The sequence below is a fragment of the Charadrius vociferus genome, unplaced genomic scaffold (assembly GCF_000708025.1).
Source record: "Charadrius vociferus isolate BGI_N301 unplaced genomic scaffold, ASM70802v2 scaffold1394, whole genome shotgun sequence".
Classification (NCBI taxonomy): Eukaryota; Metazoa; Chordata; class Aves; order Charadriiformes; family Charadriidae; genus Charadrius; species Charadrius vociferus.
This window is the reverse complement of record NW_009647867.1, coordinates 46,157-68,449: the sequence shown is the minus strand read 5'-3', so window position 1 is coordinate 68,449 and position 22,293 is coordinate 46,157. Positions and strand designations below refer to the sequence as shown.

General features: G+C 41.9%; 1 protein-coding gene across 1 annotated transcript in view; it reads left to right on the top strand.

The window, feature by feature from the left end:
- Positions 1 to 7: 7 nt before the first annotated feature.
- SHB (Src homology 2 domain containing adaptor protein B) overlaps positions 8 to 22,293 on the top strand; it is a gene marked incomplete at its 5' end in the record, with an annotated part of 54,699 nt that continues 32,413 nt past the window's right edge. The window contains 2 exon segments of the mRNA XM_009883051.1: positions 8 to 451; positions 18,466 to 18,583. Coding sequence (XP_009881353.1) covers positions 8 to 451; positions 18,466 to 18,583 — 562 coding nt within the window.

The window sequence follows — 22,293 nt, the reverse complement described above, 5'->3', positions numbered from 1 at the left end:
GCACCTCCACCTTCACCATCACACCTAGCCGGGCTTTCTGCACCGCTGCCTGCACGATGACACCAGTGACCTGATCCGTGCATACCGTGCCCAGAAAGACCGTGACTTTGAGGACCCCTACAGCGGGCCTGGCTCATCCCTGCGCAAGCTGCGTGCCATGTGCCGCCTGGACTACTCTGCACCCGAGGACCTGGGCGAGGTGGCCCCCAAGGCTTTCTCCTCCTCATCGTGCTGTGCCATGCCGACCACCACCTGTGCAGCTGGCTCCCCACACCTTGTTCGCAGCCACAGTGAACGCCATCCAGCGATGCCACCTGACATGAAGTACATCTCCCCCAAGCACCGGCTTATCAAGGTCGAGAGTGGCAGTGGCAGCAATGGCACAGGCAAGAAGCTCAACAGGGGCTCCAAGCAACTGGTGATCTCTGTCCCCTCTGCCATGAAAGATAAAGTAAGTATTGTGCTCCTGTTCTCACCCCCGTAGACTAGGTAGTAGGGCAGGGGCTATGTCAATCCCTGGATGGATTTTAGGTGAGGGTACTAGCTGCTGTCTGATTTCACCTGGAGCAGCCACTGCTCTCCACCATGCTTCGCTGGCCCTCTTTAATATCTCAGGGCAGGCAGTGCGCATGCAAGGCTGGCACATGAAGCAGTGGTGCCTTGTTCTCTGGGCTTTCAGACTCACCTCCCTTCTGATGGGGCAGGTTTGCAGGTGAGCCTAGCCCTGCTCTGGGACACAGTGCAGTGCCAGCCTTGTGACTGGTACAAATGCTCTTGGGTTGGCATGCTTCTGCAGAATAGGATGTGAGTCTCTGAGGGGGTGCTTGGGGAACCCTAGGGTCACTTGAGAAGCCCTGTACTTGTGACCCAAAGTTGTGGCCTCAGCCCCGTTGAATGTGGTATGGAGCAGCCATATATAAAAAAATAAAAAAATTAAAAATCTGATGCCATCCCAAGTCAGACTGCCTGTTTTTAAGGAGAAAATTTGTCCAGTGTTCAGTAATAACTTCTTTGCCTCCTAGTTCAGTGTCAAAGGTGAAGTAGTTCAAAGTCCTGTGTTACAACAGCATCACAACTTCCATGATAACTGTGTTTCCAACTGGCAGCTAGCTGAAGCAAACTCTATAGCTACTGGCTTAGTTGCAAATGTTCTGCCATCTTTTACTGGTCCTTTTCTACAAATATTAACAAAATACTGTAGACACAGCACTGGAAAGTGCTGGGCTCAGGAAATCAGGTTACAGCTAGGATGCTTTGCAGAGGCAAGTAGTGTTAATTATTTTGTAAGCACAGCATGTCTCCCCACCTCTGTTGGTCCTGTGAGTATAGTTTTTTTTTTTCATATGTTCGAAACTAATATTTCTCCATTTTGTAAATTGACATTTACAACTTCAGTGTAATAGCCACATCACAGGAATTCTAAGTACGTGCTGAATGTTGTCAATTTAAATGATCTGTGTGTACATGTTTAAATGTGTAACGTGATTGCATTGAGTAGCGACACATTTCCATGACAACTTGATAAATTATATCCTTTCCAGGTGGAATTCCAAATAAATCAGCTTGCGATGGTGAGATAATACAAGATTGAAAGTCTAGAATTTATTACTGTGTCTGTCATTTTAGGTGCTGTTCCTGACTGGAAACAACTTCTGTTGTGGAGGTGATTGATTAAAGTTAGAGTCTCACTTTATTACGGTTTTAGTATATTCAGTCTTCTTTCAATTGCTTGTGTTGATACTATGTATCTGCTCTTAGGCAAATATTTTCAGCAACTTCATACTTCAGACAAAATAACTGCTTGAGGCAAAATGCTTCTATGTGCTATTCTCTTCTTTTTTATAGGGCGTGATTTATTTTTTTTTAATTAGCTTTCAAATTTAGACCTTACTGAAGCAATTTTTTGAAGCAGAAACTATATCTGTTGCTGGGAAAGCTGCTACTTTGTGTGGTCATAAATCTCTCTGCTGCTGTTTTGAATGAGCAGCCTACCTTTTTTTTAAAAAAAAAAACTACATAGAAAACTCATGTCAGAGTCACATTCTTTCTGCTTTTGAGAGAACTATATGTGACAGGCAGAAAATCTTAACGTGTCGGAGAAATAAAATTGTCCCTACACCTCAAAAGGCAAGTGTGCCTTCCCCACCCACAACAGAATTTGGTTGTAAGGAGCTACATAGCTTGCCTTTTGTTCAATTGTGTTATTTCCTTCTTACTGAAATCTCTTTTATTTCACAGCTCTGAAATACAAAGCCTCACAGGTGAACCTGGTGAACCAGTGGTCGTAGTGGGCAGGCAGAGAACTGCTTCTGTCCTACATCTTTCATTGAGGAGAAAAATGACTAATTTAATTAACAGAGTGTGTCTAGTTCAGTGGCAAATAAAGCAAGTGGAAATAAACTTCTGTAATAAGGATAAAGGAGAGGGAACAGTAAAGATGGTATCAAAAAAACTAATGGTCTGACATTCAGAAGACTTGATAGAAATGTTAAAAACAGGGGGGAAAACTAAGTAGCATAGCTTAAGCTAGTAAGTACCTTAGGAATGAAAAAAGATCCACTTGCCATATACTTGTCTTCATAGAAGCATGTTAGTATTTAATGATCCAATAGTGTTCAATATGTGTTCTATTCCAGCTTGTGTTCTATTCCAGCACCTCTGTTTTTTTCTTATTCACGTACAAGGACAGAGTGCTGTTTTCTTTGTGTGTTAACTGAGAAGTGAGAAGTATGGTTTCCAACAAATCCAATGAGCAATTTTATAACTTTTGTGGCTGGTCATCAGTAAAGATTTAGCTGAAGAGCTCAGTTGTGTGTTTAACTTGAAAAAGTTACGAGAATGGGAAGGAGATTCAGGAAGGTGCTTGTCTGGTGTAGCGACATATAAAGGGCAAATGGCAAAGTATGAATAACAACAGACTGGTTATTCAAATTTCCAGGAAAAAAATTATAGACTAGATGATTCAGGGAGTAAAGGAGATAGAGATTAAAAGCAGTGGCAGGCATGATTGTATTTTGCAAGATTCCAGGCTTAGGTTGCGAAAGTAACCACAGACATGTAATGTATCTGGGGTTCCAGAAGCTTTGATGTGTAAAGGTAGAAGTACCAACTAAAGTTGAAGCAGACAAAGCTAAATTGCCATGCTTCTTTAATAGTGAGGTGACTAATATCTACAACAGATGCCTAAGGGAGAGTCACCGTTGTCTGATGTCTTTGAATTCAGACTAGTGGGTGGATTTTTTCATTTAGATAGTACAACCAGGCAGGTTTTGGGGCTTTAACAGTGGTGCTTATATTCAAACAAAGGAGAGCGGGCTATGTTAGAATTCATGGCAGAAGGAGCTCAGTTCCTCCAGTGTGGAGGATAAGAAATTACTGGCTTACATCTTTAGTGCTTGCCTGGGAGATGGTAACTACTTAGCTTTCCTGTGGCAAACAAGTGCGTGTAGACAAGCCAGAACAACATGTGGCGATATGCTGGAACAACCTGGTAGCTACTGCATCTGTGTAAGAATAAATATAAGACTTGGGTTAGGATCAGCGCAATAGACAAACCACTTGGTGAACTGGGGATCTAAAATAATTAGTTGAAGTCTTTTGGAGTGACTCTCCTCTATTTGGCATTGCGTGGTGTGTGTAAATCCATGAAAGTATAATAGTTGAGGGGAAAGTGTCTGTGTGGAAGAATACTTTGTATTTTCTCACCTATTATGCTTTTGTGAACCTAAACGTTTCTCTGTCTGGCTTTGCAACTGATGAACTCGGAACGCTATTCAAAGAGCAACTGTATCATATTCCATTGAAGGCAGTTCTTGTGATTTAAAAGCTGGGATTGCAGCATACTTGTCCTTTAAAAGATAACTATTTCATAATGAGTAGCATTTTGCACTCCCTCTGGGCAGTGGAGGCAGAACTGTGCCGCAGTTCTGGATATTGAATGCAGAAGACACTGCAAGTTGCAAGATCCATTTCTACAGGACAGGACATATCTGACGCTGTGGAAAATAGCTCAGTTCTACATAGGCAGAGCTGATCCAGTGCAGAAGTGTGTAAAAGTTGTGTGGCAGCAACAATCATCCAGGAAAGTGTTCAGGGCAGTATAGTTGCTGCCTTGATTTACAAAGACCTGAAAACTGTCTATGTGTGAATTCTACACTTGTATAAGAAAAAAAAGCCCTTTGTTTCCATGGGATCCACCTCAGAAGTGTGGTGCAGAGATCTGGCTGCTAGCAAAGCATCACGGCTAAAGCTGTTTGCCTTGAAAACTCTCCCCCCATTATGTAAGAAACAAGTATCTTCCTGACATTGCAATAGACTGTGGAAATGCTGTTTGAACTTTTAAGGTCTTGCATAAAAGGCTCCATGGAATATTATTAATAACTGTATTTAATTAAAACCTTTTAGTACGCACTGAGAAGACGTTTGTCTTATTTTTGTGTATGGAAGGTCTAAGTTTTAGTTGATCTTGCAAGTAAGAACAAGTCAAGTGTATTTACCAGAATCTTGCAGCTGGTATTTCAAGGTGCACTGAGAAAACACTTGAAAGATGTCTAAGCAGTGTTTGGGTTATTTATATCAAAGTGTGTAGTTTCTAGAGATCCTAAACTATAAATGTAACTCCATGTCTTATTCCTACGTTTAACCCATTGCAGCAGGGTGCCAGGTGGCCACTCTCTAAAATTGATTCTATTCTGAAACAGTCTTCTCTGCATGTGGTTCCCATTGGCATATGGCTCTGCCTTTGAGTCAAAGGTCTCAAGGAAAAGATACTGGTGGCCACTGGTCTTGTGAACCTGCATGAACGGCTAGGGCAAGACCACACATAAAAGCAGCAAACTGCATTTTTCCTATGTATCCCATGTTGCTATAGTGCAGCTATAATGCAGCTAGAACTGCATTTTTCTGCATGTGTTGAGTCTCATGATTAAGAAACTATCACAGTCTTATGAATGGGAAGACATTTAGTTATTATCTGAGCCTGTGGAGTCTTAGTGACTTCCAGGCTGCTTGAAGTGATGTGGTATGCTGTTCAGTTACAACTATGTCTGGCATCTGCAGCGTATTGCACAGCTTGGAACAGTATCAGCTCTGGTAAGCATCCAAATTTTCAAACTCTTGAACACAGAGAGATTCAAGCAAAGAAAGGCTATCAGAAGGGAGTATGAAGCAGTTGGACACATGGAGATTTACAGAGGGAGCGGGAGTCATATGGGAGAGTGCATCTTGTGTATACCCTTGTAGTAACCAGATGCAAGCCATTGAAAGAAAGTACCTCAGTTACTGGGTTCAAGCAAGAAGACTGACTTGTCCCTTCTGAACTAAGATGTGCTTATTGAACTCTTTACTGGGAGACTGTAACTGAACATGTTAAGCCTTATTCTGAAGAATGTCAATATTACAGTACAAGTGCCCAAAGGGGAACTGGACAGGGGGGTGGACCTTTGTCCTGTTTCCACCCCTTTCCATGCAACCTGTGTATCTAACATCTATGAATTATGCTCACTTGGTCCCCCAATGGTGCATGCTTGCACCACTCTTTCAGTTGTACCCTCTCTTGTGTCACAGGAGAGCATGGAAGATGAACATGTTTCTGTACTGGGCTGTCTTCCCAAATCCAAGATATCCATGCTGCTGCTAGGAAAACAGGCTCTGAGCTGTCATGTCCATAGTTTCTGGGTTCATTACATGGTACAAAGTACTCATTCCTTTTGGACAGAGAGGGTGAGGGATACAAGCTATTAGGTACGAGGTTAAAAGTTCTGGGCAAAAACTGTGAAGGAATAAATTTTTCTTTTCAAAAGTGCCTGTGTTTGCACTTGTCTTTGCTTGTATTGTCCAGCTATAATTTGTTTGGTTGCATATGTAATCATAGACACTTCAGCCTTGATGTTGTGTCCCTCTCCTATTTCTGGACCATAAGAATTGGCATGCGTGTTTTTCAGTCTCTTCAACACGTATTCTGAGTGTCCTGTGGTGTGAGAGGCGGGTGGTATGTGTTCTGGAACAGAGTTAGTCTGAACTTGGTGCTTTAACTTTTGTCTCCCCAGCTGTATTCAAAGTCATATTTTGAAATAGTTGCCAAATGACATTTGATAATACTGAAGTTGGTGCCAGGGGTTTAACCTTTACTGCAAGGACAGAATCACAAAACTGCAGAATGGTTGAGGTTGGAAGGGGCCTCTAGAGATCATCTTGTCTCGCCCCTCCTCCTCAAGCAGGGCCACACAGATCCAGTTGCCCAGGACCACGTCGAGGTATCTGCAAGGCTGGAGACTCCACAACCTCTCTGGGCAATCTGTACCAGTGTTCAGTCACCTTCACTGTGGAAAAAGTGTTTCCTGATGTTCAAATGGAAGCTCCTGTGTTTCAGTTTGTGCCCATTACATCTTGTGCTGTCACTGTGTACCACTGAAAAAAGCCTGGCTCTGTCCTCTTTGCACGCTCCCTTCAGGTATTTATACACATTGATAAGATCCCCCCCTGAGCTTTCTCTTGTCTAGGCTGAACAGTCCCAGCTCGCTCAACCTTTCCTCATAGGTGAGGTGCTCCATTCCTTTCATCATCTTTGTGGCCCTTTGCTGGACTCTCTCCAGTGTGTTCATGTCCCTTTTGTACTGACGATCCTAGAAATGGACCTAGAACTCCAGGTGTAGCCTCACCAGTGCTGAGGAGAGTTCAACTTGGTGTCTACCAGGTCCAGGACCCCCAGCTCTTTTTCTGCCAAGCCACTTTCCAGCTGGGTGACCCCCAGCATGTGCTCATGCATGGGATTTCTCCTCCCCTGGTGCAGCACTTTGCACTTCTTGAACTTCATAAGCTTCATGTTGGCCCATTTCTCCAGGCTGTAGAGGTCCCTCTGGATGGCAGTATGACTCACTAGGACCTCAGTTACTCCTCCCAGTTTGGTTTTGTCTTCAAACTGGCTAAGGGTAGATTCTTCCCTCATCATCCAGATCATTAATGAAGATGTTAAACAGTGCTAGACCTAGTATTGACCCCTGGGGTACACCACTAGCCACCGGACTCTAATTAGACTTCGTGCAACTGATCACCATCCTCTGGACCTCGTTGTTCAACTAGATTTCAGTCCACCTCACCACCTGCTCATCCGGTCAACAGCATTTACACAAGGATCTTATGGGAGACAGTGTCAAAGACCTTACTGAAGTCCAGGTAGATAATATTCACTGCTCTCCCCTCAGCTATCAGACCAATTAATTTGGACTTCATGACCATAGTTTTCAGTTCGAGCTCAAAAACTAACAGAACCACTCAGGGCTGCAGTAGACTGCAAGTACTTGGGATGTTTTCCATTGGTGGGATAGAAGGCCAACTTAAAGTTAATTGCTTGTTGATATTTGGCTCTAAAAAAACCTATAGTCTGTATGGATTAAAAAACGCTGCAGAGCTGCTTTGTTTCTGTAGCTGAATTTGATACATTTATGTCAATCAGTAATGCTTAAATACATGTATTGTCTCCATGTGACTTTGCAAAAATACTAGATATTGGATTATCAGTGTCTATATTCCCAAAGGATTTCACAGGCATTATGTGTAAGAGTGATAGTGACCACTGGGGGTCTTAAGCCACTTATACTATATAACATGCTATTTCTTTATGACTGTGGACTAAAGGCTGCTGAAGGGAGCTATGGGTGGAGTGTGTCTCCCCAGAGCGTTCTCTTCTCCAGGCTGAACAACCCCAACTCGCTGCCTGTCCTCACAGGAGAGGTGTTCCAGCCCCCTGACCATTTTTGTAGCCCTCCTCTGGATCTGCTCCAACAGGTCCATGTCTTTCCTGTGCTGAGGACTCCAGAGCTGAATGCAGTACTCCAGGTGGGGCCTCACCAGAACAGAGTAGAGGAGCAGAATCACCTCCCTTCTCCTCCTGTCCATGCTTATTTTTATGCAACCCAGGGTACAGTTGGCCTTCTGGGCTGCGAGCGTACATTGTCAGCTCGTGTCCAGCTTTCCATCCACCAGTACCCCCAAGTCCTTCTCAGCATGGCATCTCTCAATCCCTTTATCCCCCTGCCTGTATTGATACTGGGGATTTCCCTGACCCAGGTGCAGGTCCCTGCACTTGGCCTTGCTCAACCTCATGAGATTCACATGGGCCCACTTCTTGAGCTTGTCAAGGACCCTCTGGATGACATGCCGTCCCTTAGGCATGTCAACCACACCACTCAGCTTGGTGTTGTCTTCAAACCCAAACTATTCTATCGTTCCGTGGAATTGATGACTTGTATTGTCTGGGTTCATTGAACTATACAGGTGTAGCTGACAGGTTTCCAGCTGGCTTTCAAGGATGATGGATAGTACTGGAGGGAACATGGGTGCTGTTGAGTTGGGCTTGCTGTCACCATAACTGAGGGTGTTTGGTGGTATATGTGTCTGCTAAATACTGAAGTACTTTCAACTGCGGATCTGGCATGGGGAAATTGTGAATTGTGACATACAGGGAGGAGATGTCAAGTCCAGGGGGTATTTCAGCTGGGAATCCTGAGCTGTGATGTAGGGGTCCTTGCTCATCAGGGAGTGAGGTTTTGCCTTAGGATTGTTTTTCCCTCGTCCAGTGTGGACTGAGTGCTGGGCTATAATATCTGTCTGCTCCATGAAACAGGCTTGAGTAAAGCTGAACACCAGACTGGAGAGTGGGGAGTCCTGGAGTGACTTTGCATCCAGGATAATACAACTCAGTGAGTCCTAAGCTGTGGGGTGGAACAAGATAATCATACAGACTTTTCCACCAACATTGCGTTATTAGGAAAATTGTCAGGGCTGTCACTGGTCACTCTTTGGCACTAAGTCTAGGGAAGCCTTGTGGTAATAGGCAGCTGTTGTTTTACTGATCTTCTTGCCATCATATAGTATTATAGAGTGGCTCTCTTGCAGCTGGAAAGCCTGCAGAGAGGGGCTCCTATCACTCTGAAGTCAGAGCATTTAGTGTGCTGGAGGAGTCAACTCCTGTTGCTGAAGGGAAGGTGAAAGGGGGCACAAACAGTTTGCAATGGCAGCTGGAAGTGAGACTGAAACACCGTGACTTCAGAAGTGGCCAGCTGTCCTTTGGGCAGAACAGCAGGATGCTGGCTATGTTTCTTTTCACAGGGTGACAGGCTGGAGCTACACAGATGGTCCTCTCTGAGCCGGCAGAAGGGTGCACCTCTTTCTGTTCTCCCTTCAGCTTTCTGGTGCAGGAAGAGGAGCCATGTGGCCCTATTGCTGCTCAGCGGGTTGGTGCCTTATCTTTGAGAGGTCAGGTGGGCTGCAGGGGTGCCCCTGGAAGGTCCTAGCATTGACATGCCCATTACAAGCTTACCTTGTGTGTTCTGCAGTTGGTTTACCTCTTTCTGCTTCTGTATAAGTTCACCACTTAAACTATCTGTTGACTGCTATGAGGATCTATACTCAAGAAGTCATCTATGGGAGAGAGGGAGGTGATCCATTGCTTTTACATGTCTCCTGATTCAGTGGTGATGACTTTGACCTGGTTCTAACAGCTGACAACTTAATGGAGACAAAAGAGAAAGCTGCATGCTGCAGATGCAATTCATGCTCTTGCAGTATCTGTAGATTGCTATGTCACATAGCATTCCTGGAGCGTTCCTTGTAAAAGTTAAATTTGCATCTGTGAACGAGTATTAGCTTGTATTAGAGAAACAAATAGTATTAGTAGTAGCAGTAAGATACGCTCCTCTGATTACACTTTCTTTTGTCATTTTGTTTTTGTGTTCAGCCAGCAATTATAATTAAAGTCTTCAGACTGATAAAGCTAATAAATGTAGGAGACATGGAGGAGGTATATTGTGTAACCTCAAAAGGTAATGACAGTCTGCATATGGCTGAATGTTGGATAAGGCTAAATTGAATAGTGACAGAAAAAAAATGTGCTTAAAAGTGAATTCAGTGTTGGAGTTTTCACGTGTGGCTAAAGAAGGCAGGTGAAAAACATCAAAATGCCAACAGCAGATTTATTACATTACAGGTTCTGACTTTAAATACAAGTTAAAACTACATGGTGGATATCACATAATTGTCTATGGAGGGATTTCTCTAAATTATTGGGATGAGTCCAGAGCAGTCCATCGGTGTAGCACTTCCATGTCTTCCATCTTCATGGGAATCATGATATCTGTGAATGGAATCCAAATACCCACTTAATCACATGCTCTAGTGTATGCATCTTCTGTCTCTCTGGTCTACACATCTTCTGTCTGATCTCAAACTAGCTTTGGGCACAGGATTGATTTAATGGTCTTCAGACATCTCATGGAACCTAAGTCTCAATGTAACTCTGATGTTCAAAAACTGCCCTGAAGCCTGAGTGTTGCCAACAGACTTACATTATGTTAATATAGTGCATTCCTGTAAGGACAGTAGTGCAGGGTCTAAGGTACAGCTCTGTCAAGCTGGAGTGCTTTTCCCCATTCTGTAGATAAATCTGTGGAGTAACTGAATGTGGAGTTAGTCTGATAATAGCCTTTGATGCATAGAATCATACCTTCTTTAAAAGCATGAAAGAATGAATAGGCTTGTGTATATAGTTGGGCATGGCTGGGTGTGTCAATGGGGGAGAATGATATTGTAAGGATGCTAAATCAGGGCTGAATACTGGTGCTGATCAGCAAGAAAGAACGAATGGCACTTGCTTCTATAAATCGTCCTCTGAATTTTCACATGGGTGTGTGCAGTCTGCATTTTAACATGGAAGTACTGAGACACTAAGCATAGCTAGCATAGCATAGCTAAAACAGCATTACACAATTCTGTTTCAGTAGTTGTGCCACCATAAATCCAGGTTTCTTACCACTGCATGATAGCATGGATATTATCTGTAGCCATTCCTTCAAAACTGCTCAGGTAAGGAAACAGCTCTGCATTATACTTTTTTACACATACAACTTCAGGCAAACTTGCAAGCAAACTGTTACCATTGTAATGTTGTAATATATGTGGAAGTGAAACCTTCTATAGACAGAATAAGGTTACATAGTTTATTGTGATTTAAAGGACATTTTAACTCTAAATGAGAAATTAGTCCCTGTAAGAACATGTATTGGAACTTGGGTGAATGGCTTTTAGCCTGATTAATGAGGAGAAGAGGTCTAGAAAGGAAAAAGGTGAATCTGTGTTTCCCTTTTTAACCACCAAGTTTGCTAGTAAACTTCTGTTTTGGAATCTGATCTTGTGGTGGCCAGATTGCCATTGTATTTACTTGGATCACTGAAGAAATGTTTATTCTGTATTTTTGCACAAGCTCCTTTGTTCCCCAAGCTCACTGACACTGTTTGGTATAGGAGAGATGTTTCTGTCTCTAAACATCTTTGTACGTGTCCTTGCCTACAAGCAGTTGATTATGGCATCTGATTCTCAGACATTCATGCAGAGCACTGCCCCATGGCAAAGAATATGGTTTGACTTCTCATTCCTTTGCTGCCCTGTGTCAGTGTGATTGTATTCTTAACTAACAGTGTGCTAGGTGCTGTGTTGAAGTGGAGGAAGTAATATGAGACCTGGCAGTGCAAACAGTGTACGGTGGATTCTGGTGATAGATGGGAAAGGGACTGTGGTACAGATCTTACTGTATGTGTCACTTTCTGTAAATGTTACTGTAAAACAGCCAAGGGAACAGATGTAAGGTGTGGTTTTGGACTAGTTGTGCATTGTGCATGAACTGTTCAAAATTGTTTTACGAAAAATATTTTGCTAATGTCAGTGCATGGGATACAAATGTATATATATATTTTTGTTGCATGGGTTTTTGTTTACATGATTTTCTGAAGGGAAAAATGCCTATTAACTACTCTGTGTGTTCTTCCTTCCATAACTCTTGGATCTATTGGCAGATAGCTGGAAGGTGTATTTTCAAATTTAAAATACTTGAGTGGATGGGTCAAGGAAGGACCCTTTCCTTACTGAGGGGAAGGTAGGTAGAACTCTGTTTTTAAACTTTCAGCAGAAGCATCTGGGTGGCTTGCATTGCCCTATGTCAAGAGTTGTGGCGCTCTGGTACTTAAAGGGGGCCTACAGGAAATGTGGGGTGTCCTGGTTCTGGCAGGGATGGGGTTAATTTTCCCAAGGAGCCAGCAGGGAATACAGGTATTCCATGCCATGTGACCCGTGCCCAGGTTGGCAGAGGGGGAGCTAGCCGGGGGAGGGGGCAGGAAGTCGAGGCGGGGAGCTGGCTGCGGCGGTCCGGGTCCGGTCGGGGAGCGGCGGTATTGTAATAGCGTTCGTATATTCCTTTACTGGTGTTATTGTTTTCTCTTGTTTTTGCTGTTCCTTTAAACTGCTTTTATCTCAACCCACGAGTTTCTGCCTTATTCCTTCTGATTCTGCCCACGGCTGTGGGAGTTGCGCGAGCGGCCGCGTGGTTCTTTGTTCCCGGCTGGGGCCAAACCACGACACGGGGCCAAAATTTTTAGCATGGCCTGTTGCGGTAGGACAAGAGGTAATGGCTTTAAACTGAAAGAGGGAAGATTTGGACTAGATATAAGGAAGAAATGTTTTACAGTGAGGATGGTGGAACACTGGAACAGGTTACTCAGAGAGGTGGTAGTTGCACCATCCCTGGAAATATTCAAGGTCGGGTTGAACGGGGCTGAGAGCAACCTGATCTAGTTGAAGATGTCCCGATCATTGCAGAGGGTTTGGACTAGCTGACCTTTAAAGGTCCCTTCCAATCCAAACTGTTCTATGATTCTATGAAGTAGAGACACACATGGGATAGCAGGGAAGTGCAATTACTGCGTGGGGAAACAAGGGCATAGAGGAGAGAAATGTGGAGGCAAGAAGACAAGAACTGTTGTTTATAGATCAGCTTGTTAGCCGTGGGGTCGTGTTCCTGTGAGTTTGTGCGCTTGTAGAAACCACAAAGAGCAATTCATCTTCTCTGAAAACTAAGCCTTGTGTATGGGGGAGAAACTCTTGAAACCCTGTTATTAAATACTGGCTTTTTTTCCCCCCCAACACCTGGCTACCAGTCTACATCTGTCTCAGAAATTTAGGAGCTACCTTTCCCAATTTGTGCTTCAGTTACATTTTAGTTAAGGAATGTGTCCTTCTCTGGAAATCAAAGCTATGAATGAGGCCTGTGATTTCTTTTAAGGGCAGAGCTGATGCAGGTCTTTCTAATTTAGGAGCAGAATTAAAGGCTGTATACACAGCTCCATCTGTAGAGTAGTTCTCTAGAATCATGACCTAAATTTCTGACTCATTAGCAAGATGTTAAAAATCCTTTTTTTGCTCTTCCTAGTCCTTCTGATGATCCTTTGGTATTTCAGCTATGTCCAGATCACTGTATTTGCAGGTTTTCCAAGGCTATGAACTTTATTTTGAAAAAAGGTGGTACTGAAGATATGGGAAGGGTTACCCAACAGGTTCTTGAATTCAGTGCTTCATGGAAGAAAGCATAAGTGCAGGCCTTTATTCATTTGGAAAACAATGCAGACCAAACTCTGTGGTCCTTTTGTATGCAGGCTGAGCTTTGTCCAGGCTTCATCATCAGAGACCATTCTGATGTGTAGTTGTCTGGGCATTAAATGAAAATATTATTTTTAAGGAAACATCTGCTTAGGGTATGTTTGGGATTTGAGACCTGGAGATTGCTTGGGGACAAGGAGAGAAATTTGCGGTTTATCAAAAATTTCCCATGGTTGCTGTAAAAAAAATCAATACAAAACAAAAAAACCACCTTGATATAGAGTGACTTCTACTGCAGCTAGTGACTGGTCTTTTGTGACTACAAATTCTTAGAGAGGATGAGGAATTTTCATTACATTGTGTTAAATGTGTTAACCCTCATGTTCTCTGATGCAAATTCAGTTTCTAACTGCTCTTCTGTATCTCTGCTGATAGTCACATGTTCTTGTGTGTGATACTGGTGGACTTAATTGCCAGCCTATATATTAATAATATATTTATAATATATAATATTTAATAATAAACCTCCCCCCAAAAAAGAGTTTCCCATTATAAATCTCCAAAAGGCTTGGCTGGCAGGAGAGGTTCTTTGGTCTTTTCTGTCATGTTATTTATTATAATTCCTCTTGGATTCTTCCAGAATGGTGAGTCCTTAATCATGACAGTGAAAATCAGTGAAATAACAAACAGTTCTGTGCTGAAGTTGCTGTTTCAAGAATAGATCTTTTGTATTTCCTTTCAGTTCAAAGGGGGGTTGTCCCTAAAGACTCAAATTTGTTTCAGTGTGGTAAGTTCTCATTGGTTCCTTTTTTGATTGTTCCCTTTAAAATGCTCTTTTTAGTTAGACAGAGATATCTGCAAAATTATGCATTTAGGTATGTTCTTTGTTTTCTTGCTGTCGCTGCATATACAAATCATGCTTTCGCATATGCAAATACTCTTTTAAACATGTATTTAATATAATAACATGCTTAGGTGTTAAATGGTATTTTTTAAGACTGTAGAAGAACAAAGATTATGCATCAACAATGAAGCTTGCACCTTAGTTAATATATATTAGAGGGGTAAACCAGAATCTCAGCTTGTATTTAATTTTCTAGGGGAGGGTTGGTTTTGGTTTTTGATCGTGGATCTGCTAACTGAATTTTTTGCAAGAGCTATGGTTTTGAATTTGTCAGTTTGTTTGGTAACTGAGCCATACTCCTTTTCTTTTGCCTTTGAGTTTTAACAGACAACCTGCTAGGGAGAGCTCCTGTGAGTGTTCCCTAAATCCTTGTTGATCTCTCTGATCGTGGAAGCTCAAATACAAGTTTTGCTTACTTTTTGTTAGTGCGCTTCTATTTATGTATTGGAGCTTCTTTTGCTTGAAGTTACTCATGCCTCAAGTTACTGGTACTTGATCTACATGATACAAAATAAGCATTGGATGGGGCTTTGAGCAACCTGGTCTGGTGGAAGGTGTCCCTGCCCATGGCAGGGGGGTTGGAACTGGATGATCTTTAAGGTCTCTTCCAACCTAAATCATCCTATGAGTCTATGATTGTGCTCCCACATTGGATCTTCCCCACATGGCATGGCGGTGATTAAGATCATGATCTGCAAATGCATATGCACATGCAAGGGATGTACCTGGGGTACTGATAGGCTTGTGAACAGAACTTGCACATAAAATTGGCAAGCTTGTGTTTTGTGAGGATGGCGTGAAGGGGCATGATGACAATGTCCTCGTACCCTATGGCATAAAGCAAATCTTTTGTACTCAGAACTTTGTCATTCATTAAAAGACATTGTCTGTACTTTGTCTGACCTACTGCATGTAGGCTTGGAAGGTGAGCTTGCTAAGGTAAAAGTAATTTCTGGGGAGATGGCACAAAGACTTGCAGAGTAGGAACCCTTTTTCTAGCTGGGACCTCTGAGAGCAGGAGAAATAATCTTCCATAATGGGATTGTGAAAAGGAGTTTAGGCATTTACAGTAGCTACGTTCTAATAAAACTAACAAGCATACTCATTTGAGGTTTTCAAGCCTTTTTGAATGAAGACTTCTTTTTGAAAGAAGTAGAAAAACTTGAGCCTTCCTAGAAGTGGAAAATGTATAGCTGTTAGCAAGTACAGAGGAAATCAAATGTTGGCACTGGCCACCTGCTATATCGAGGCTGAGAATTAGTAAATTTTAATATATATGGAAACAGTAACAGTCACTTGGGCAGCCCTCTGACAGCTCAAAGCTGTAAAGCTACTTTTAATAAGGAAATACAGATATACGGCTCCAGAAAGGTGAAGCAGACTGCTCTTTCTACCTGACTGAGTGCTGAAAAGTGAGTTTGGTATTTGCTTGGGGGATTTTGTTTTGTTTTTTTGGTTTGGTTTGGTGGGGGTTTTTTTGTTTTGTTTTGGTTTGGGTGGATTTTTTGGGGGGTGGTCATGTGGGGGGGCAGGTTTGCCCGATCTGACGTCTTTGATAGGTGGCCCAATTGAAAACATAGTGATGGTGAGCTGTACAGATTTACAGATAATAAAATGTAATAATAGTAATAAATACAATAATGAAATGTGGGTTTGGACCATCTTACATTTTCTTTAATTTCCTTGTTAGAAAGCAGCTTTTGCTTTGTTAGACCTCTTCTGAATAACAAGTTAGTTGCTTTAGTCCTTCTGTTCATGTTCGGTACAGTAACCTCTCAAGTATATTACCATTGTGCTTAAAGCAAATCAGTCTTGATTTTTATCTTGTTTGACAGCATTTTGTATATATAATTTCCCTCCTAGTATATTTTTGGCAAGTGGAGAAGAAGAAATATGGAATAACTGTGTTAGACAGCTTTCTGTTTCATGTTTTAGTACCGTTCTGCTAAGAATTTGAAAGTGTTCTTTGTCAACTAATAGGAGAGCAGCACAGAGCCCATGCTACAGTCCAGCAGCTCTTGATAGGACTGCATCAGAAGAGTAAACGGATGGCATTTCAACTGCAACACATTTGGAGATAAACCTGTCCTTGTGACTAGAAGAAATTACTGCTGTGTGATACATATAGTTTGCCTTAAGTGCGTGCAGCTGCTGTCACTTTATTTGCTATTTGGGCATATGTTGCCAGACATGAGGGAGGTGACTTTTCCTTTGGGTTAATTGTTTTTTGCAATAAGGAGGCAGTAATTTCAGACACTGAGTGAGAGAAAGAGTTATTTTTACCTCCCTCTATTATCCATGTCAGTTTGGTGGTTTCTGGTCAAACAAAAGCTTGCAGTCACTTTAAACTTTGAGTAGAGGAAAACACAATTCATTATAATTAACATATCAGTCCCAGATACTTTGGTATTCCAGCTCTTAACCTGTGACTATATGACAGCTACATCTTGATCTGACACTCACAACTGTGTATTCAGTGATAACAAATACATCTTTTAAGATGTCCCTTCTTTGGGATGTGCTTGTGAGTGATCTTTGTAGTCCAGGGGTTGGGAGCTTATGCTGAGGAATGTGGTAGGGTTTTTTTGGTTGACTGTTTTTTTGTTTTGTTTTGGGACGTTTTTTGGTAAGCAAAATAAGTCGTATAAAATAGCAGTGTGGCAGTGTTGTAGGGCCTGAGTAGTGACTCCAAAAGTGCATTAGATGTTTTGTTCCTTAATCTTAAAGGAGATCTCTGCCTGAGATCTGATCTTCAGGGAGATCTCTACGGTGTTCATTTACTCCATGACATTTGTGCAGCTGTTTGATCTGGAAATGCTTGTGTGTCCTGTTTTTTGCTGTCCGGTGGGGTATGCTGGCAGCAGAAGACAGAAGCAGATGCAGCTTCAGTCTCATAGCTGGCAATGTACTCCTGGTTCTTTGTTGCAAAGGTTGAAGCTGTGGGAACAGCAGTCTGCTGTCAGTCTTACTGGTGCTGGTCTTAAAGATGTAAAGTAACTGGTGGGATAGAAAGAGTCTTGGTTGAAAAATCCCTCTTAAAGAGAGTAGGCCTTCAGGGCAGAATCTTGTAGGCTTGCCCTGCTTTAAGTGAGGGGTTGGACTGGGGTGATCTCCTGGGGTCCGTTCCCACCTGAATTATTTTGTGATTCTGTGGGGATTCTGATGCTGAGGCCTGCCTCTGCTCTCTCTGCCTCGGACTCTTCCCTGTCCTACATGAGACCTCTGTGCTCTGCAGTAATTCTCATATGAGGATTTTTTTATTTGCCCTTGTCCCCTTGTCAGTTTCTAGAAACTAAGATTAACTCTTCAATAACAGGGAGGAATGATTCCTGTTAACATTGTAACCAAAGGGACTTACATAGCATACAATGATTTTGCAGCGGACAGGGGAGAATGGTAATGTAGGGTCAGGGGTGAGATTCTGTAATGTTCAGCTTTTTCTAGTCTCCTAATGGAGGAAGAAAACTTGTTCTTCTGACAGATAATTTCCTCTTGCTGCCTTTTGTCCTAGTTCAGAAAATACAATATAATATAGTGTTCCTTTGAGAGAAAGAATGGTACAGATGGGTTCAAGGAAATGATTTAAACAAGAAGCTTGCTTTGTGTCTTGTTCCTTTTCAACTAAGAACTAAAATTACAAAGCTTCTTATTAATGCAGTGAAAAGAGTAACCTGTGAGCATTTATTTGAAAAAGTTTTAACAATAATTTCAGTTGTAGCTGATAAACCTAAAAAGCAGAAGGGGGTGAAGTAAGTGCAAGTGGAAGTGTGCTTTTTTTGCTGAATATTAGCAAACTTCTTTGATAAGTATTGCACTGGATTCATTGTGCTGACTGATTGGATCTTTCCAATTTGTCCATCCCAGTTATTCCATATCTTGTGCTAGTCAGAAATCTTTTGACATAGAGTCTGCCTTTGTGAGGTTTCTGGTATGGACAGAAGCACACTTCTATTTCAGCACCATTTAGTAACAGATTTGTTGCAATTGTGTATTTGTCCTCTGAACTCATATTCTGCTTTGAAGATGGCATAGGATGCAGCTGTGTGAAACTGGGTTTTTATGCTGGTAGGGTGTTACTGCCTTCTGATTTGTGCATCTGACTTGGAGGTTCTAGTAACAGTTACTTTCCTGTCTTTCAGGTGTTGATAGCTGATGACTACTCAGATCCGTTTGATGCCAAAAGTGAGTTGAATAGAATGAGAAAAGGAGAGAGCACTGGCTATATGGAACCATATGAAGCCCAGAGAATAATGACTGGTAAGAAAAGACAATTGCAGATGTGAGCTTTAATTCCGTTGCAGTTCACATGGATATTACAGCTACTATGAAACAGAAATATCCTTTGGCATGCAGACCCATGTTTCTGAAGATGCTTAAGTAGTCAACAGTCAATGCTGTGGAGGCTTTTCATGTGCGCATGCCTTGATATCTAAAAATACTGCTCTGGACCTCACTATTGAATATAGATGGTTTGTACTGTCATATGAGGAGATGAAAACATGAGCAGTGGGAGTTGGAAAGTGTATTGCTCAGCTTGGCCATGTCAAGGCTGTCATCTGTGTACATAGTAGGGATGGCCAAAGCATGATGTTGTGTTAGTTCACTTAAAAACAGTTGATCAATTTGCTTGTGGCCCTTTTTTCCTTAATCAGATTCAGACTTCTCGGTCTTTCCTCTGTTGGAGGAGGCCTGAAAAGCTACATCTTTGTGTAGCTTCCTTCTTTCCTTCCTTCCTCGCTTCTGTGATGTTTTTTCGTACCATTGGTTAAAATGAGACACTGTAGGATGCCTGTGAGCCTTTAACTGCTATTCTTGGTAGTGTCCTTTTTCTGTCATGTAGGGAGGTGGTTAATGGTGGTATTGTTGTAGGAGTTTGGACTCTTTGAACCCCTTGTCCTGGCAATATGCGACTGTATTAACTGTGTATTTTCCTTGTATTATCTGCATCCACTTCCTACTTGTTGGCTGTGCAGTCTGTAAACTTTCCAGGGATATGGGGCCACATGTTTTTATTCTCGGATTATTTGACTTTGTCAAAATGCATCTTTGTGCAGATCAATTGTGCATTTCTTCGATTTGTACAGCAGGTCCTCTTTTTCTCATTATGAGGTAAAAGTCACTCTTGTGCCCAGTTAAGTTGATTGTATGCTTTCCTTTTCCTTCAGGCAGCTCCTGTTTTGGGCGTTCAGGAAAGATTAATCACTGGGGGAAGATGAGGCTGTTGGATGCAAAGATCCTTTTTTCATGCAAGTGTTCCTATTTTTCTTTTCTTAAATAGCATTTCTGAAGAGAGACACAGGAAATGACATGTAGACTATATTGTTTCAAAGTTTTCAGTATCTTATAGAGGGGCTGGGAGCTTTTATTTCTCATTGGTGTAAATATATTCATTCTAGTTAAGTAATTTCTCAGAAAAACAAATTAGTCCCAGTAAGTTCTTGCTCCTTATACAGCAGTGATGAGCATTTGTAATTTTAACTATGAAGTTTACAGTACTTTGATTTCTTTCTTCCTGTGTTTAAGACAGGAGCTTATTCTATTTCCTTTTCCAGGTTAGCCATAATAAATGGAGTGGTTTAGTGGACAATACTAGATGGTTTAGCTAAAATAAGGGACAGTAAATTTGTATACCCTTGCAATTGCAAGACACCCTTTTGCCAAATTGGTGTGTGACACAGCTGATAAGCTGTTTTATCTGCTCTGTGTGTTATTATAAAGCAAACAAGAGGCACTCTCCAAGATGCCAAAGGCACTTTTGAAACTGGGGTTTAATTGAGTGTAATGATATTGCAAGTGTTCTGAATATGCATTTTATTGAGCCAGTAGAAGATGCTTGATATCCCCCTGAAGATGTTTAGTGTTTTGAGATCTGGGTATTTGGTTTTCAGTCATCTTGTCCTAATCCTAGTAGAAATAGAGAAGGTCTTCCCATAAACCTTGGTGAGGTCAGGTTATATTCCACTACATTCAAGCATGTGGTTTTACATTTGTTTTTTTTTTATTGCACAGATTTTGCCTTTGCATTTTACTTGACAAATGAAAATCCAAAGGCATCTTTTTGGAAAGTTTTTAAAGATTCAGTTTATATTTCCCAGGTGAGTTCTATTATGTATTTACTGTTTCTAAAGAAGACCTCTGGACTGCAGTTTGGTCAGCTGCAAAATGTTTACTGCTTTGTTTGTTATGTTTGTTAGCTGTGCTGTCTGATGAATAAAAGAACATTATATGGCTATCCATTTAGTTTAACTAATCTGTTGAAGTCCTTCTAGCTGTATTTAACATGCCTAATCCCAGAGAGAGGGAATCTGCATACCCTAGCACTTCAGGAGAGACAGAAAACAAAACGGCTTTTTGTCAGTTACTCGTTATTTACTGATATACCCTGCCTCTTGATCAAGTCTGGAAACCAGGTGTAAGGACTAGTTTGAAATAGGAACCTAAAGTTTTTGTGTGTGCTGCCTGCTCCTTGAGCTAGTAGAGGATTAGGCAAAAGCAAGTGTCTGTATGAAATAAGACCCTATTATTTCAATTTGAGAAGCTAAGCTTACACCTGAATAAAAATGTATGATGTCTGAAATAAGTTCATTCAAAAGTTATTCGCCCTCCCTGAAAGCTTTGTGGGGTCACAGTTGTGATGCAGTTGGTTCTCAGCTGATGTTTAATTAAAAAAAAAAAGCCTTGAAGTTGATGATTTCAATAAACTATTGAATGGTCTATCTGATTCCGTGCTGTCTGTGGTGAGAACTGGGTTTAACCAGGCTTGAAATTTCTTCTGCTGATAGTGTCCCCAAAAATACTGTCATCTCAGATTTGTGGTTATGTTCGTTGAAAGCAAGCAACCTTTATGACAAGGTTTGGAAAGGCTTTTCAAAGAAGGGCTTAACCTTAGGCTAAGGTAGAGCATGTTGAGAACAAATGCATGTTTATAAGAAGCTGTCATCTCCCGGCAGCCAAACACACCTGCTGGCCTATGCTGATATTTGTGCCTGTCGTGTATTCAGGAAGTCCATGCCAGATGTTCCAAGGAAGTCCCTAGGAATACAGTTCCTGGTGTGCTGTATGGTGTGAGTCTCAGCTTGCATGGGTGTGCACCCAAAGCCACAGGAACAGTGTTGCATCTTTGCCTTATCCCCAAGCTGTTTGGGATTGGATGTCTCAGTGTAAATACAGATGTATGAAGGAAGTTCTCCGTGATCTTAATATCTGACATACTGTGGCCTGGACCATGCATGGATAGTCTATGGCCAGACTATCTCTGGCCTGGCTGCTATCATACATGTATGCAGGCATGAAAACAAGTAGAGATAGCTAAGAAGTTGATGATTTCAAAGGATCCTGAGAAGTAGGTGGACCAGAGAGAAAAAAGTAACCTGCTAAGAAAATATTGGCATTGCTGATACTGTCTGGATAACCATATCCTAGCAATAAATAGAGAAGGAAGGACTGGAGGCAAAGAGAAGAGGAAAGAAGAAACAGTGCCAGATAACATTACTGTGACTGGCATTCATCATAAAGCTGCAATCCCATGTGCTGATTTGTGTTTGGGCTGTCTAACAGCTGAAAGGACCCTGTCTTCACTCGGAATAGCAGCATAAATTGCCTTTGTTCCCTTGCAAGGGCTAGACTTTCTATCCAAGTGTGTTGTAAGTATGGTGTTTCCAAGGCTTTCTTATGCAAGCTTTCAATTCTTATTTTTCCCCTAGTGTCAGTCTGTAGCTGCTGCAGTAGCTGCTGCAGTAGCTGCTGCAATAACATATGGCTTGTCACAGAAACAGGCTTATGCTGCCTTACCAAGCCTGAAACCAAGCACCGTTGTTTGCACCAGGTGCAGGAGATATTTCATGCTTGAGAGAGAGTCGCCCAGAGGAGCAGTGGCTAGACGTGCTGCATTTGAACAGAAGTGAATCATTGGGACACTGTCAGGCCAGAGTGATGATGTCCGTTTCATCATCCATTCTTCTTAGGGA